Genomic DNA, 17,650 nt, shown 5'->3' with positions numbered 1-17,650 from the left:
TGCATGGATGAGTGTGTACAGTTGCATACGAATGTGTAGGTGTGGATGACAGACACATCTGTAATTTTGTTAGTGAAGGGAATTCTTTCTTGTGAACTCTTGCTCCATTGATTCAGATCAACCACTCATTTTTAACTCACTTGGAGGACTTACCCAGAGTTGCCTACCTCTACTCTAATTGAACAACTGGTCCCAAACTTATCACCAACTCCTTCTGATTCCAAAATAAACCCCAAAGATGCTAAAGACACAGGAAGGAGTTGATATTCAAATCACTTTCCAGGCCATTGCTTGAATGTACCTTTGGATATCTGAGACATGTTTCATCACTAGTTTGCCTACTCTTCTACATAATATTTCTCAGAACTACAGTAAAAACCAGACTTTCTGGTATAAACCAATCCACAGTAATCAAGGACCTTCCTCTTTGATCAAGGCAAGGCAAGATAGGGAAGATGTGTGTGTCCTTTTAACACCATGGCACATTATCTGGAGATTTCTAGTTATTGGACCAAGTGTGACTCTTGTCTTTAGGAATATTTTCTATAAATGAGCTGCATCCGACGTGTCATTACATACTCAACTCACCATACAAGAAGCTCTTGTAGATACTGACTCCACTGATCTTTGCATTCAAGTTTCTTTTTGTTCCCCTAATGGGCATGATGATCAAACAGGAACATGTACTCTTGAGTGCATGCTACAACCACCCATGCCAACAGCATGAGCCTATTCCATGAGCTGCCATTAGAGTTATAATGGACTTCATATGAGAATCCCTTGGCTTATCTGGCAACCAACACATACCTTTAGATGCCAAGACTCAGTAGCAGTAAAGCAAATTCTGCACCACTATGTTTCTTTTGTGTCCTATGGTGGATTACCTTCATTCTAGTGTGATTCACTTTAAATCCCAAAGGCTGGTAACACCCAACTCCCTTTTCTCCAGATGTTGATTGACAGTCATAAAGACAAAAGACAAAAGAACAAAATAGATACATAATCACAATAATAGTTTCCCAAAATGTCTACAAAATAGTGTTTCTAAAAAAAGAAAAAATATTACAAATAGAATCAAAGCCTTGACAAAGGTGATACGTAGTTGCAATTATCTTGATTTTGTACAGGGAAGGTAACTTATTTAATATTTGGGTAAATCCTATCTTTGAAAAGAGCATTATAATAAAATGCACTTTGCTAATATCTATTCACCCAAAGAAAAGAAATATGACTTCAAATAGATTCCTTTTCCTTGATGAGATGCCTTAGATCAGGGAAGGGGAACATGCTGCCTGCAGGTTATATAAGGCCCAAGAAATCATTTGGTCTGGCCTTGCCAAGGCAACCACAAGTATGACTCAAAATTCAATAAATCTAGAAGCCTTTTAGGTGTGAAATAATTAAAAGTTTGGCCAAAGATAGTAGATTAATTTTTAAGTTTTGATTCTCGATAGAAAAAGGTTCCCTACATCTGCCTTAGAGCCTTTTAGCCCAAATGCATGAAATAGTAGCCAGAGATGTGACCTAGGAGCTTTCATTTAATCCATGAAAACATTCAATTCCCCAAAGCATTTTCTATTGTATCATGTATCACGTGTTCTACTACAAAGAAATTATTTGAGTATTTTAATTTTCCTTTTCACACCCTTTGGATTCTGAGAGTAGAATTCAGTTATAACACTCTTCACTTTTCTCATTCAGTTTTCCAAGCAGTGGGAATATGTAACATTTTCAACCCCCGACTGCCTCAATGCTGGGCATTTTCTTTTTTTTTTTTTAACCTTTCTTCGAGACTTTCATCCCCTTAAGTGATTCATTATTGTAAATCCTCAAGGATCTAGGAGTTCATGGGACCAATAGCTAGAGCTAGAAGGCCACTCACAAGAAAATGAATTTAACTTATTTTATAAATGATCATAGTTCTAGATATGGAAAGGGCTTCATAATTATCTCTCGCAACCACTTTCTTTTGCTAATAAGGAAACTGAGGCTGAGAAAATAGAGCAATTTACCCAATAGTACACAGGTAAAAGAGAATCAGAGATGGAATGTGAGCCCAGGTCCTCTAATTTCCTGTTCATTTTACCAAACTGTCCATTGTTATGACCTCTGCCAATTTAAAAGATGAATTGGTCATGTAGTATAAGTGATGAATAGCAAGAGCTGGCTCAGTGCACCATAATTATTCTCATGATGTCAAGATTGCATCATGAAAAGACTCAAACACTTTCTGTGAACCTCTTATATGAAAAACAGAGGAAGACTTGGATAAGATTTGCATAGGCCAGTTAGGCAGGGATGGACTGCAATCTAAAATAAGGAAGTAAATCTCTACTCACCTGGAGGAAGTCAAGAGATACTGATATTCTGCAATATAGGATGGTAAACACAGCCCTTCATTTTTTAATGCATGCATCCCCCTTATTATTATTCCAATAAGGCCATTGGGAATATTCAGGGTCTTAGGGAATCATCTGGGAAGAAGGAGGGGAAGGAGTCAAAGGATTTAAAAAGAGTCCAATGTGGAGGCTGTCCTCGGTTTGCTCTCAAGCAAACAACAATCATAATAATCTAGGTGGCTTATTTATATGGGACTATTTTCTTCCCCCAAATATAAAAACCATGATGACCTGAGATTGAGAAAACAGCAGGGGTTATCTGGGAGCTTCATCAGCAAATCACAAAAAAAGATATTCTTCAGAGATTTGAGGATATTTTCTATTTCTTGAAGGAAATGATTTTAGCTGTCCATTCAGTCATGAAATAAGGGTGGTTGGGAATTAAGTCGGCATGCAAAATCCCATGATTTTCTGTGAAAAGTGTTTGCATCCAAAAACTGGTTTTTGTTTTTTGGTTGGTATTTTTTTTTTGTTTGCTTTGGTTTGGCTTTTGGTGGTCTTGTGTTGAAATCAGCTCTGTGGTCTATGGACATTCCAGGCAAAAGATATGAATATTGATTTTTTTCCTATTTGGGTTAAGAGGGAAAACATCTTTTTAAAAATGGTCTTTCTTTTGAGTAGCTAGGAATCAAAGGCATGGATGAGAGATTCATTTCAACTCTGACACATTTTAAGTTATAGCAGAAATGTGCCTGAATCTCCAGGGAAGACTTTTCCTGAACTCATCAGAGTGGAACATGAACTTCAATAGCCCAAAGGGGGGTTAATAAAATTATAATGGGAAATAAATGTGATCCACTGTGAATAGTCACCCCATTTGGCACATCATGGCAAGCCTGTGCATTGCTGATCCTTCCTAGAGGGGGAGTGACAGCCAGAGTTGAACAAATATTCCAATTATGTCAGGACCAATGCAGAATACAGTTCCACCTGCTTTTTATTGTTAAGCTCTTTTCCTGCTTCATTGAGCACAAGATCACATTAACTTATTGGGCTTCTTTATTTAGCTTAAGCTTACATTGTCCTAACTCTACTTCCCATTCCTCTCCTTTTGATTTTCAAACTGATGCCTGGGTTTATCCCCTCTTTCCTATCCTTATGATATTAAGTTTTGAGCCCACATTGAATATTTAATGCTTGTAAAATGAATCTCATGAAATCAACCCCAATACTTAAAATAATCAAGATCTTTTGAATCCTGACCCTGACTTTCAGTTTTCTGTCCTCCATCTTTCTTTTAGTTATTGGCATATTCAATATGTATGCTACCTGTCCCTTCATCTAAGTCAGTAGGAAAATCATTAAACAGCATAGAACCAAATAAAGCTCCCCGGGTCACTTCCCTAGAGACAGACTTCCAAGCAAGTTGGCATTGAACATTGACCATTGCTCTCTGATTTCTGCCACTTCACCAATTCTAAATTTCTTGAATTGTATTATTATTTCTCCACCACTACTAGAATAGTGTATATTTTATCAAAGCGTCCATTAAAACATAAATAATTTCTGAGGATTTTCTAGATCTGCTAGTAACCTTATCAAAATGGAGGAATAGTATGCCATTTGTCATATATGATTGTGAGAGACTGAGAATAATTGGTTATCTGAATAGATTACAGAGTTGAAAAGATCCCAAAAGAGGAGTGCTATAGATGTATCTACCCTAGTTCATATTTCTCTTAAACTGCTGGCATTTCCTGACCTCATGTTTGCAGGACTACCTCCCAAACCAGTGCGACAGCTGTGTTCGGGAGCTTATTAGTATCAACATTAGATTATTTTTTTTTCAACCAAATAGCTATTTGAAAGCACTAAGATGGAGGTAAATTTCAAACAACCTGTTTAATTAATACCTTATCACATTCGCCTTCTTGAGATGCCTTAATATAGACTTGTTATGAGCAAGATGGTATCATATATGAGATCAACGATTGAGAGGAATAATTGATTTCCTGCCCCTATGATGAGTTCCCTTTCCCTTCATTCTGGGGTTCAAAATAGGAAGTGAAGGGGTTTTAAAGAATTACTAGTTTTTTTAATGGCGGGTTTATGTGTGTGTTTGTGTGTGTGTGTGTGTGTGTGTGTGTGTGTGTGTGTGTAAAGATTTCTTTCCTTAGTCAGAAAACCTGAGTTCCAATTCCAATTCCATTATACACTAGTCTGAGACCAAGGGTTGTAGAAGTATCTGGAACAGTAGCAGTGCTTTTGGTAGTCAGAGGTGGCCAGGTCCATTTGTCTATTCTATTTAAAATAATATCCTATATTTTAAATGATTCTGACAAACATGAATAAAATTAAACATACTAAAACATAGAAAGATGTATTTTTGAAATTTGATTCAAGAAACTTTTATTTCATTAAACCATAAACAAGATAGTATACTTATCCCTGGGGGAGGAAAGATTAAAATGCATGAATGTGTATTCTCAAGAAGGCCACATTCTACTGGTAGAGAAAACTAAATAAATATAAATTAAATACAAATTCCTGCAAGAGAGAAGGTGTTAGGTACTGGTATGGGGAATTAAAAAAAGACTTAAATACATTATGGCACCTCAGTTGTGGTATAAAAGAAACTGGGGGGGCAGCTAGTTGGTGCAGTGGATAGGGCACTGGCCCTGGAGTCAGGAGTACCTTAGTTCCAAATTGGACCTCAGACGCATAATAATGACCTAGCTATGTGGCCTTGGGCAAGCTACTTAACCCCATTTGCTTTGCAAAAAAAAAAAACCCTAAAAAAATTACTAAAAAAAAATAAGAGAAAATAAAAGAAACTATGGAATTGAGGAGATCAAGGTGAGCCAGAAAGGGGGTATTGAAGCATAAAGGATCATTTGGGCAAAGGCAAGATGGAGGTGAAATAGCATATGCTGTTAACAACTGGGAATTCAATTTGGCCTAAGCAAAGCATCCATAAAGGGAATAATCTAGAAAAAAATGTTCAGAAACATGGGTAAGATTAGTTTGATTAGAGTTTGAAGTGTCTAGCTGAAAGTGTACATTTTCTTTTAGAGATAGGGGGAGCCAATGAAGCTTTTTGAGAAAGGACTGACATGTTCAGCCCTGTGTCTTAAGAAGATAATTTTGGTAACTATGTTCTACATGCATTGGAGAAAATAGAAATTGCAACCCCAGAAGTTGGATAGGAAAACTATTACTGGAGTCCGAGAATGAGATGAAGATGAAGGCATCAAGCATGGTCTACTCCCAATGGTGAAATCAAAAATATTTCATTCTGCAGATGGAGTCCAAAGTCTGGAAGGGAAAAGGAAAATATTAAAGTAGTTTGAATCAAGCCTCTATTTTCTCCCCCAGATCTGGTTTATATAAACTCTGGATGTGGCTTATAATTAGTGTTATTTTTTAGTGTATATATCCATATATATCTCCTTTCATAGGTATCTCCTTTCAGGGTGTGGTCAATATTTGAAGGTGGTCTATATTTGGACAAATCCTATGTATTTTTAAATTTTATGGCAATTTTACTCCCAGAGAGAGTCTTAAAACATATTACAAACATTGCTTAAAATAGTCATGTGAATTAAATGCTTTTTACTCCCACAGAAACAATTTCATTCATCTTCTTACCATCCTGCGAGGGAGGTTGGCATCTGTCTTTCCACTTTTAAAGTTTCCGTGGCTTTTGTAAATTGACTATGATTATATTAAAATTGAAAGATAAAGGTCAAAATGTTGGTGTCCTACAGTCCAGGGTTGAAGAGATAGGTCAATGCATGTGATTTCATAGCACTAGGTATGGTAAAAGGGGGTTCAGGTGGGGCATATTCACATCTACCTTTTATACAGTATGCTTTGGTTGAAATAAGTAGCTTTCATTTTTCTTCATACAATGAATGTTATTATATAAAATCATTCATCTTTCCTTAGTTTCAATTCAAATTAAATGCCCTAATGTTCAACTGTCACAGCATTATAAGAAACAACTGTTTCCATAAACAAATAGTATAGGATTGTCAACAAATAGGCTAGGATTCACCTTCTATCTAAAGAGGAATGAGGAAAGCAACAGTTAAGTGAAAGTCACAAACTAATCTATGCTTATATTTATAACCATTCCTAACAATTTGAGTTATCCCAAAGTGGATCCCAAAGTAGCATCATTTATGAGGTGATAAATTCCCTTTCCCTAGAGATCTCAAGCCAAATACTGGATGACCTCTTTGTTGGATAATTTACTTATTATACTTTTGTATATTGAACTTATGCTTTTCAAGATAAGCATTTTCTAAACAAATTATGACTTCCCTTTCGACTCTGAGATTCTGTGATTCTTTTTTGGATCCCTCACCACACCAATTAAGAGAATATCCTTCTCCAGATATTTTTAAAGTAATTTGATTGAGTAATTCACAAGACTATTCAGTCCGATCTTCTAATCGATCAAACCATCAATCAACAAATAGTTACCATGGAGAAGCCATGTCCCTAATACTGTGCTTGATCATGTGTGGATTTTGAAGTCATGAGCTATTTTTGTCCAGGGTGGACAACACACTAGAGGAGGGCTAAACTGGGAGAGCCTTCTTGCTCTCCCCCTGTCGTTTCCTGTGTTTCTAATTTTGCAGGGTTCAGGTTTCACAGGTTCATCAAAATGGGTCTTGTCAAGTGGCAGGTGCCAGAGTGTTTATTTGTATTAGTCTTCCCAGGACTAAATTTAGGAGCCTGAGACTTTTAGATTAAAGGCGACCAGCATGTTATTAGACCACAGAAGTACACGTTTTCAAATTGACCATTTCTTTTTTTACCCACATTCCCAAGTAATCAGGATGTGGTTGTTGCCAAGGTGTGACACTGTAACTTTTCTTCACCAGGGAGGGTGTAGGCATCAACATTGACATGATGGAGGTGGACATGAGAACAACAAACCTGCAGAGTCCTGTGCAACCATTGGGTTCCAAGGGGAGTGAGGGAGCTGAGGAATCAGGAGAACAAAGCAGTCATATTACAAACCACTGGGGAAAGAGCCCAGGAAAATTTCAAACTTTGCTACTTTTTTAACATAAGAAAAGAATCTAAGAACAATTGACATGTATATGGCACTATCTGGGCATCTCTGACATTCTCTGAGTCTTGCAATCTTGTTGGGTGGTCCTAGGGGTATTATCATGTCTAGTTTTTAGTTGAGGAAACTGAGTGTCTAAGAGATTAAGAGATTTCCCCTGTAGTCACAGTTTGTCCATGACAGGAATCAGCTTGGATGGGTCAACCATGGCATTTTGGCCTTGACTTCCCAGCCAATCTTTTACCCACTTTGACCCCACTCCCTTCCATTCTGTCAGACTGGAGAAAGAGCTGGTGAATGGAGAATGAACCAAGTAGGGAAATACAAGAAAAGCTAGGTACACTATCGTAGTTCCTTCTTTATGGTGAAGAAAATCAGTGGAAATGAACAACCCAGGGATAAATTTGACTTCCTGGACAGGTTCTCTGCATGAACACCCTACACAAGTTGGGGGCTGCTCATTTGGCCAGATAACTACAACATTCCCTTTTCTGTCTCCTTTATCCATTTATAGAGATGATTAATGTTGGGTTTTTTTTTCCCTAAGACTATGAAAAATCACAGTAACCACTGGCACTCTGTATCAAACATCTCAAGCAGGTGACTACTGAAATATTTAAGAAATGTTTGCCATCCACGGAAGATGACGCTAATGTAAGACCAGAAGAGAGCGCCTTTACAACTAAAGTTCCACAACATTCTTTTTTACTGTATTTTCTGATGGAAATGGAAAGTGTCAAGGTATTTCTGAGAGCCATAAAATCATAGGATGATACATCTTAATGTCATAGACTTAGAGCAGGGAGCAAACTCAGAGGCTCATTTTATAGATGAGGAAACTGAAGTTCAGGGAGTCTAAGGAAATTGCCTAAGGGCAGCCAAATAAAAAGTTAAATGTGAGATCATAATTCAGATGTGCAGACACTAAGGGGCAGATAGGTGGCAACACTAAAGACAGTTCTCTCTCTAGATGATGACACAGAATATTGGTTTAGAATTTGTTCTCTATTATAACTGTTTTTTACTTCATGATCCTCCTACTCAGATGCATCTTCATGGAATAAACATGACTTGGACTTACTGAGTTCTATGCTATGAAAGGGTCACCTCTGGCTATTCTGACTAAAATCACAAGGCTACAAGTTACATCACTAAAATGGTAGCACTGAGGCAGGTCTGGAATGTGGGTCAGGGGTGCTGGCACATCTTCATAGGAGATTCCCATTGACCTTGATCCTAAAGGAAATAGAATCAATGGGAATGCCCTTTCCCTCAGAAACCTTAGACATCATAGAGTTGCTGACCTCTGTATTGTCCCTGCACCCAGGGAATCACATTTTTAAATTTAATAGAATGAAATGAATTAAAATTGAATTGAATTTGTTGAGTGCTTTTTCACTAGCTTTGGTTTTCCCATAGTCATTTAGCAATATTTTAAGTGATTTTTATGCCTCACTACTGTAGGGCTGTTAACACTGTAGGTTCTGTTTTCCAGATGCTTGACTGGAGATTTGTGGCTACTCACTTGATCCTGGTCATTTTCCTGATGCAATGGAGCACTGGCAAAGGGCCCAGGGTCGAGGCAGCACCAGAGGTAATGCAAATGATCTTGGAGTATCTCATTTATGACTTTTTGTGTTTTTTTTAATTTATTTAAGGCAATAGGGTTATGTGACTTGCCCAAGGTCACATAGCTAGGCAATTATTAAGTGTCTGAGACTGGATTTGAATTCAGGTCCTCCTGACTCCAGGGACGGTGCTCTATCCATTGTGCCACCTAGCTCCCCTATATATGCCTTTTTGGAAGAGAATTTCAGTCCAAATCTGAGCTCTGAGCCAAGCTCAATGTTTGGTAACAAATATTTAAGAAATTATTGCATTATTTTGGCTAATTTCCTTCATTTGCTTCCTATTGTGAAATACAAGGGACAGACCAAATGAGTACTAATTCAGTTTGTAATCTCATTACAATTTGGACAATTGAAGGTTGCAGCAGGATAGAAAGAAAAACAAAGAAATTCCCACATACTATCTCTGATAGTAGCTACCTGTGCTCACATCTGAGCTGCCCCAGAAGGATGGGAGCCCCAAGGCTAGAGGATAAATTTTGAGTTTTCTATCATTGTTTCCCTAGAAGTAAACACAATGTCTTGCCCAGCATAGGCACTTAATAAATATTTATTGAATTGAATTGAATCTGAGGCATAAAAAAATTAGGGGAAAATCCTTTTTAACAAACACCAAATTTGGCTAAAGATAACGAAATCCAAATATTTTCTATGACCTTTAGAGCTGGGTTCCAGTGGAGAGGACCAAAAAAAAAAAAAAAAAAAGTTAAAACATGACCTACTTCATCTTTGCAGATTGATTTAGATTCATTTATTTCTTCCATGCTTTCTGGCTCTGTTGACACTTTTGTTCCCATGCAGAACTGTTTTCCAGGAGATGGAGGTCACCAAAAGGACCAGTTTTTTTTTTTTTTAGCAAAGCTTATTTATATATTTATTTTTATTCTTTTTAAGAATAAATATTCCATTGCACTCAAACTTGGTCCCTTAGACTACTTCCTATTAAAAAAGAATGATTTTTCTCCACTTCTAAAAATTATCTTCCTTCTTATTAATAACTTCCCATTTTTTCATATTTTCTTCTTTTTGGTTTCAAGGAAGCAAGATTTTGCTGCCTTTTCCAAAGCCTTAGTGTTAGCAGACAAAAGAAACATGGAACAGAGATCTTCTGCTGCCAGTCCATTCCAGCAGGACCCTTTGCCCTTCCTCACCAGAAAAAGAACAAAATAAAATAAAAACCCACTTCTAGCTATCTAGTGTTTTATTCTCTGCTGGTCTGGTAGCAATAACTTAGTGCTATGGTGCTAATTACCTTACAACATCCTACCTCTCGAAGATTACACATTTGTGTTGTTGCCTAATCCCTCCCAAGAGGGGAGAGTGGAAGGGATTGCAAACACTTGGGGAAGTTAAATGGAACAGATGACCTCAGTGTCTGAGAAATGAAATAGTTGCATATCTGGGTGACTGGGAGAATTAGCATTAGCTTTAAAAGTAGCAGAATCTGTCAATTCAAGATGCTCAACCTAAGGGTTTCCTTGTCGATATTAATTACAAAAGGAATCTCATAATCAACTACAATCACTCCAATGTTTGTTTCTAATTTTTTAATTAACTAAATTTATTTAATAAATTAAAATGAGAAAAAGTCTACTTATGACTAAGTGGTTACTTAGTACCATCATTAGAAATCTCAACATGGAAGGAACTTTGGAGAGCATCTAACACATTTTCTTTTTTACAAAAAAATTTATAATTAATTTATTTTAGTTTGTGGAATAACATTATTTTGATCAAGACATGTAGAAACCAAGACTCAGAGAGAAGAAATGATTTGACCAAGATCACACAGGGAGCAATGAGAGAGCCAGGATTCATGCAGAGAGACCTTCCTTACTCCAAGTAGCTCATTAATTAGAGCACCTGGGGGCACAGTGACTAGAGCACTTACCTTGCAATTAAGAGAACATGAGTTTGAATCCACCCTCAGATACTCAACTCTTACTAACCATGTGATCTTGAGCAAATCACTTAATACTGATTGCATCCAGGGTCATTTCCAGTTGTCCTGAACCATATCTGACCACTGATCCCAAAAGACTGTGGAGAAGAAAATGAGACTAGTGACTTAGCACAGCACCGCCCACCCCGTCACTCCAATCCAATTCATGTGTTTATCATAGCATCACTCCCCCCGATGTTGTGGCCGTCTTTGAAAAATGAAGGACAAACATTAATAGTTCACTAGTTTCCATCTACTTCTCTCAACAGAAATTTGCAAATGAAAGGCATGTAAAAGCAGTTTGTTAAGTGACTGAATGTCATCAGAACTAACTGAAGGTTCATTTTTTAGGACTGAAGATTTATTGCAGATTGGTGTTGTTAAGCTGATTTCATAACAAGGTCTTCCAGTTGGAAGAGTGGTTCTTTAGACCACTGACTCCAGCGTTGTCTATGTTCATAGTTACCTAAATTGAACCATCCCCACATCCCTTTTTTTAATCCCAGAAGCATCTCTGTCTCCCTGAATCCTATACTGATCATGTAAGATTTCAATAAAGCCCTAAATGTGCAAGTAAAATGGAGACATGAGAAGGGTTCTGATTCTCTGGACCTCATTAGTTGTTTTAGCATCCATAACAATGATAATGGCAATCCTTTCTCCAGCAGGCCATTAACTCCATAGCTGATAGTGCACAATCCCACATTGAGAACACTGAAGAGAAATCTGCCACTGAGCTGACCCAGAAACTCCTCTTCCTTGATGAGCTGGTATCCCTGGAAAATGACGTGATTGAGACCAAGAAGAAAAGGAGTTTCCCTGTCTTTGGGGCTCCACTGGACCGACTCTCAGCTGGTTCCTTCAACATCAAAGGCAAACAGAGGTAAGTGAACATATCTAGGGGACAAGGAAAAAGGTCTCTTCTTCAGTTCTATTTTCTGAAACATGAGAAGCTCTGTGGAAACCCATAGCAGGGTTTCCCCTGCCTCTGTGGGGGAAGCAAGCTCTCTTAGAGGAATCTGAGTGGGAATTTAGAAAGTCACCAATTTTTGGAGCAGGCTCATTAAGCCACCACTGCTGGAAGGTTCTAAGGACCAACCATTGGTAAGGGATGAGCATGAGCATGAACAGAGGAGATGACAATCATCTATCCCATGGTTTATTGGTTTCAACATAATATTAATTATAACCACCATACTGAGGACTCATCCATGTGTGAGCGCACACACACATACACACACACACACAGAGGACTATAGTAACTCTAGAAGTAAGCATAGTGAAACCTTAGTGAATTCAAGTTTATGAAAACAGGAAAGATTCTGGCTAATTGCATTCACAATTAACAGAATCACTTTCAGAAAATCCTGCTCCCTTTAATTCCTATTGAACATAACTCTAAAAGTGTCCACATCGTCAACTCTTTTCTTCTGAATGACTACAGAAGTGTGACCAACATTGAATTTTCCTTTGAAACTGAAGATCATCTCTTGTGACCTTGAGTTCATTAATCTAAAAAGCCATTCCCAGTGCTGAGACCTAGAGAGAAATTTAAGAAAGATGTAGGTACAGTGGGGGAAAATACAGGCTCTGAACACAGAAGGCCTGCATCCAAATATCAACTCTGAAACTTCCTAGTACTGCCTTAGTCAAGTCGCTAGAGTCACTGGGCCAAAACTCTTCACACATAAAATAAGGCATCTGAAGCAAAAGGTATCCACAACCCCTTCTGGCTCCAAATCTCCAAAAAACAGAATCTATTCAGACTTCAAGGAATTGTCTTAACCTTTAAAAAATGTTAATAACCTCCAGTGTAAACTTTATTATGTAGGCATTTCTATTAATAGGAAGAGAGGGCACCAAAGGCGTCAAATCTCAGGTAAATCCACCTTCTGATTATCAAGTTCAATAACCTATCTAGGGAATAGCTTGACTAAGTTCCTTTTAAGAATCAATAATAATCTCTCTCCTCACATTCCATTTGGATCCGTGTATACCATGGGCACAATGGAAAGACTGGCAAATTGCCTTCTGGGGGGGGCTGGGGGGAGGGAAGCGAGATGAGGGGGGAAAATGTAAAACTCAAAATGAATCAAATCTTTTTTAAAAAGAATCAATAATAATTTGAAATTGTATAGGAAGTAGGCAGAAGTCTGCTCTACATAATGAAGCACTGACTAGCTCATTTTTTCTGTTTAAAAAACCACTCAGATAAGGCATAATTTACATGTGACAACTACAAGGAACCAGTGTATAAACATATATATATATATATATGTTTATATATATATATATATGTAAATTCAGAGTTCATTTGACAAAAGTGTAGTTGTATTACTGAATGACTAGGGTTGTGAACCTGGAGTCAGAAGAGCCCTAAATTCAAATCCTGCCTATGACACTAGCTAAGTGACCCTGGGAAAGTTATTTGACCTAAGCCTCCTTTCTTACCTATAATATGAAAAGAAGAATGTCCAAGTTTAATCCAGCTACGCAGGTTAGTTGCTTTGGATGCCGAAATGAGATCTGGGGGCAAAAGGGCTTAGGGGGTGTCAGTTATTCTTTTCTCAATTGAGAACTCCCTCCTGGAAATATTGAATGTAAGCTGATGTCTGCACTGTAAGATAGCTGATGTTACATGAAACAGCATTTGTCTCCCCCATGCCCCTCAGAGGTGGCAGTTGCTTGCATGGTAGTCTGTCAGCAACTTAATACAAATGATGTACAAATGATGTGATTCGTGGGACAAATTGGACTGTGCCGAAAAGAAAGCCTCAGGGAGCAGGGACTCATTCTAGGTCTAGGAGTCTACATGGAAGTTAGTAGCAAAACCAGTGATCAGGAATGATCACTCTCTCTGGACAGGACACATTCCTACTTTTCTCAGGGAGCCATTAAATGGCCTTGGTTGGTGTCGCATCACTTTTCCATTATCTTTCAATTTTTTAATGTTGAAAAAATATTCGGGACCCATAGAAAACAGAAATTTTATGGTAACAGGAAGCATATTTTCTAAATTTTCTGATTCAGAAGGCAGAATTTGAATGAGCAGCCTTTCCTTTTCAGAAGACAATGAGTAGCAGAGTTGTTCCTGCACCATTAAGGATTTAAGACAAGCCATGTGTCCCTGTTTCAGACTTTTTCAAATGGACATGTGGATCATATATCTTTCAGAGAATATGAATCACATACACATTAGAGACATATGGACCATATACCTATTAGATAAGATTAATCACATAGTAAAGACATACAGGTCACTTACCTATTGGAGAAACAGGGTTATACCAAACCTATCAAGTCCTAACTCCAAATCCTTGTATAGCAATTCACATCTCTGTCAGACCCCATACCAAGAGAAAAAGTCCTGCTGAGAGTCCTGGGGCTTAAGAATGCTGTCACTAACTCTTTGATATCTTATCTCTTCCCCCGCTGAAGAGTCAATGCACCAAACATATATTTGGCATGGAGACAGGTACTATCAGTCATTAAGTATAACACACTAAATAAAAGACATGTCTTGCCTTCAAGGAGTTTTTGTTCCATTGGGTTATACAACCTATAATAAATAAATACTGCAATATTAGCAAGAAGAACATACCAATATCTGAGGCAAACAGTTGAGTTGAGCATCAGGTATCAGAGGATTCCGTGAGGTTGGTGTGAGAAAAGGGTGTATCTCAGGCATGGGAGGCAAAGTGGAAAAAGAAAAGGAAGAGGGGAGATGGGAAGAATGCCTATAGATCAAAACACCTCAATGGCAGAGATCTCTTTATTTTCTTTCCTAAAAATCTTCATGAAGTTTTAAGTGATGGAGCTATGGGCAAGGAAGAAGAAATAGGCTTCCATAATCTGCACATCATTGAATAAGATTCTTCTGTTTCTTCTTGAAAGCAATCTGTAGGGTTGCTCTTTGCCTTTTTTTTTAATTCCCATTTCATACACAAGAACACTGAAGATAAGCATGGGGATTTATTGGTGTAACCAAATCAAGTGACCAAAAAACCTATTGGTCAGGTTGGAAAGAACCTTAGATTCGAGTTAACTGACCTGACTCTGCTACTTTACTACTGATTCCATCTTACATGTCATTTCACTCCCCAGGCTTCACCTTCCTCAGGCATGATATCTGATGGGCCCTAAATATGATGCTCTAATGCAATTTAACACTTAATATAAGATCAAGAGCCAAAGAGAACTCAGAGGACAGTTGGGTCAACCTCTCATTGTACAGATAAGGGACATAGCATGATTTCTCAATGTCCCACAGGCTCTAGGTGACAAAGGAAGAATTTAAACCTAGGTCATCAGACTCCAATGGCAGTGTTTTCAATTGTCCCCCTATTTGTATCATTGTATATATATTTTTTCTCTCATAGTAACCCTCTGGTCCAAGTGCTATCAGTATTTTTGTTGTCATTGAGTCAGTTGCCAATTGTGTCTGACTCTCCATGAACCCACTGGGGATTTTCTTTGGAATAGCTGACCTTTTCTTTCTCCATCTCATTTTAGAGATAAGGAAACTGAGACAGGTTCACAGAGCTAGCATCGGAAGTCAAATTTGAACTTTTGAAAATGAACCTTCCTGATCCTATCTCCAACCCTCTGTACACTGTCTATATGCTGCCCCAACCATATCTATTATCTATATTTTAAAGATAAGGAAACTGAGCCTCAAAAAATTCAGATATTTAACCCTAGTCACAGAACTAAGACCCAGAGTTGGGGTTTATAACAGACAATTCTATTTCTCATCTCTGTTCCAGTTTGCAGGCTGTCCCAAGTAGTGTTCACCTTTCTCCCTAGCTCTGAGAATTCCCAAATCTTTTCAGAGTTCAATTCAAATCTCCCCTCCAAAGGGACTATCAGTATCCATAGAGCAGCTTTCATTTCCTTGTGCATGCTTTCATTTATGTACATGTTGATTCTCATCCTTAGAATCAATCGATCAGTATGCATTAAGAATGGAAGTTCCATTCCAGTAGGGCCAATTTATCTTTGCATCTCATGTCTGTTGACACACAATAGAGGACTTCATCAATGACTGGTGAATTGAAAGGAATGGGAAGTTTCAGTCCCTTTTGACTCTTCCAAGGAGAGAGATTTCTCAGCACAACTCTCAGTCCTCCCATAATAGATCTCTGGTCATAATGCAACTACTGCTTTCCCTATGCCCCAGCACTTAGGAGAAATGACCTAAATTGGAGAATTCTTTGTGTAAAAGAAAGATTGAATTTAGAGTGGGCGAAGAAGCTCACATCCCAGTTGCCTTGAGTCCATAGGCCACTTCCAATTTCTTGACTTGTTTTGGATAGATGCCAACTGGAATTCACATTATTTTACCTTTTGTGGAATCTTTCTGGGAAAAATGTTTTTCAAGTATAAAATATTCCCATCGTGGTTTAAGTTCAGAGGTCTAGGCAGCAAAGACAGAGGCGAGGAGGATGTGTCTCAGATAAGATCAATTTTTTTGTCACCTATTTCTGGCTTAAATGATAGGAAGGAAAATATTTAGTCTATCCATGAAAAAATATTCATGTTTTAAAGGGTTTTTTTCCCATGAAAATTCATAAAGAGACAAGTATTGAAAGCTGGAACTTTCTCAGAGGGGGAAAAAAAACAAGATTTCCTACATTCTTCCTTTTCAAAGCCTAAACTAAAATTGAACAGATTGCAATATGACTTGTGTTACAAGTTTGGTGTAGAATTTCAGAAGCTTTCAAGTTCATTCGTCTCCCTGGAGGAATAAGGCTCCATAGGAGGATGGGAATTTGAGTCCAGCCTCAGACACTTGCCACTTACTAGCTATGTGACCTTGGACAAATAACTTAAACCTGATGGCCTTACATCCAGGGCCATCTCCAGTCATCCTAATTCCTATCTGGCCACTGGATGCAGATGAGTCTGGAGGAGAAAGTGAGGCTGGTGACTTAGCATAGCATCCCCCTCACTCAAATCCAATTCACGTGCTTGTCATAGCATCATCCCCCTGATGTTGTCGTCTTCTTTGAAAATAAAAGACAAAGGGGTGGCTAGGTGGCGCAGTGGATAAAGTACTGGCCCTGGAGTCAGGAGTACCTGGGTCCAAATCCGGTCTCAGACACTTAATAATTACCTAGCTGTGTGGCCTTGGGCAAGCCACTTAACCCCATTTGTCTTGCAAAAACCAAAAACTAAAAAAATAAAAGACAAACATTATTATTTTTTGTTCCTTATCATTTAGAGTAGAAACCCAAAAGACTTACCTCCCCCTCATTCTCCATACTGTGTTTACAGTTAAACAATGAAAATGGTAATGTTTGTAGCAACAACTAGAAAATGAGGGATACCAATATTTATATAAGTGTATACAAATCTTGTCAAAAGCTATTCCATCTATAAGATCTTAAAAATACGACGAGCTCTAATATGGAAATACTTGGATAGTATTTCATTGAGCATCATGCTTTCACCCACGTATCTGCATTGCCCAGCACTGCAAATAAGCAAAGCATCATTGATTCAGAGATGGAAGGAACTTTACAGTGCCATCAATTCCACCAGTAATTTTACAAGTGAGGAAACTGAGGCACAAGGAAGTTAAATGGATTGCCAAGTAACACATAACTGCATCTAAGGCAGAATTTGGACCCAGATCTTCCTGACTCCAAGTCCAAGA

At 38.0% G+C, this 17,650-nt stretch overlaps 1 protein-coding gene across 2 annotated transcripts in view; it reads left to right on the top strand.

The window, feature by feature from the left end:
- OSTN (osteocrin) overlaps positions 1-17,650 on the top strand; it is a 34,102-nt gene that overhangs the window by 3,535 nt on the left and 12,917 nt on the right. The window contains exons 2-3 of one of the 2 annotated variants that reach the window (XM_074192502.1): positions 8,918-9,016; positions 11,661-11,875. In XM_074192502.1, the coding sequence (XP_074048603.1) occupies positions 8,918-9,016; positions 11,661-11,875 (314 nt within the window). Of the gene's footprint in view, positions 1-8,917; positions 9,017-11,657; positions 11,876-17,650 lie in introns of both variants that reach the window. The other variant, XM_074192500.1, reaches the window with a different exon arrangement.

The sequence above is a fragment of the Macrotis lagotis genome, chromosome 6 (assembly GCF_037893015.1).
Source record: "Macrotis lagotis isolate mMagLag1 chromosome 6, bilby.v1.9.chrom.fasta, whole genome shotgun sequence".
NCBI classification, from domain to species: domain Eukaryota; kingdom Metazoa; phylum Chordata; class Mammalia; order Peramelemorphia; family Peramelidae; genus Macrotis; species Macrotis lagotis.
Note: the sequence above shows the minus strand (reverse complement) of the source record. Positions and strands in the feature narration are given on the sequence as shown.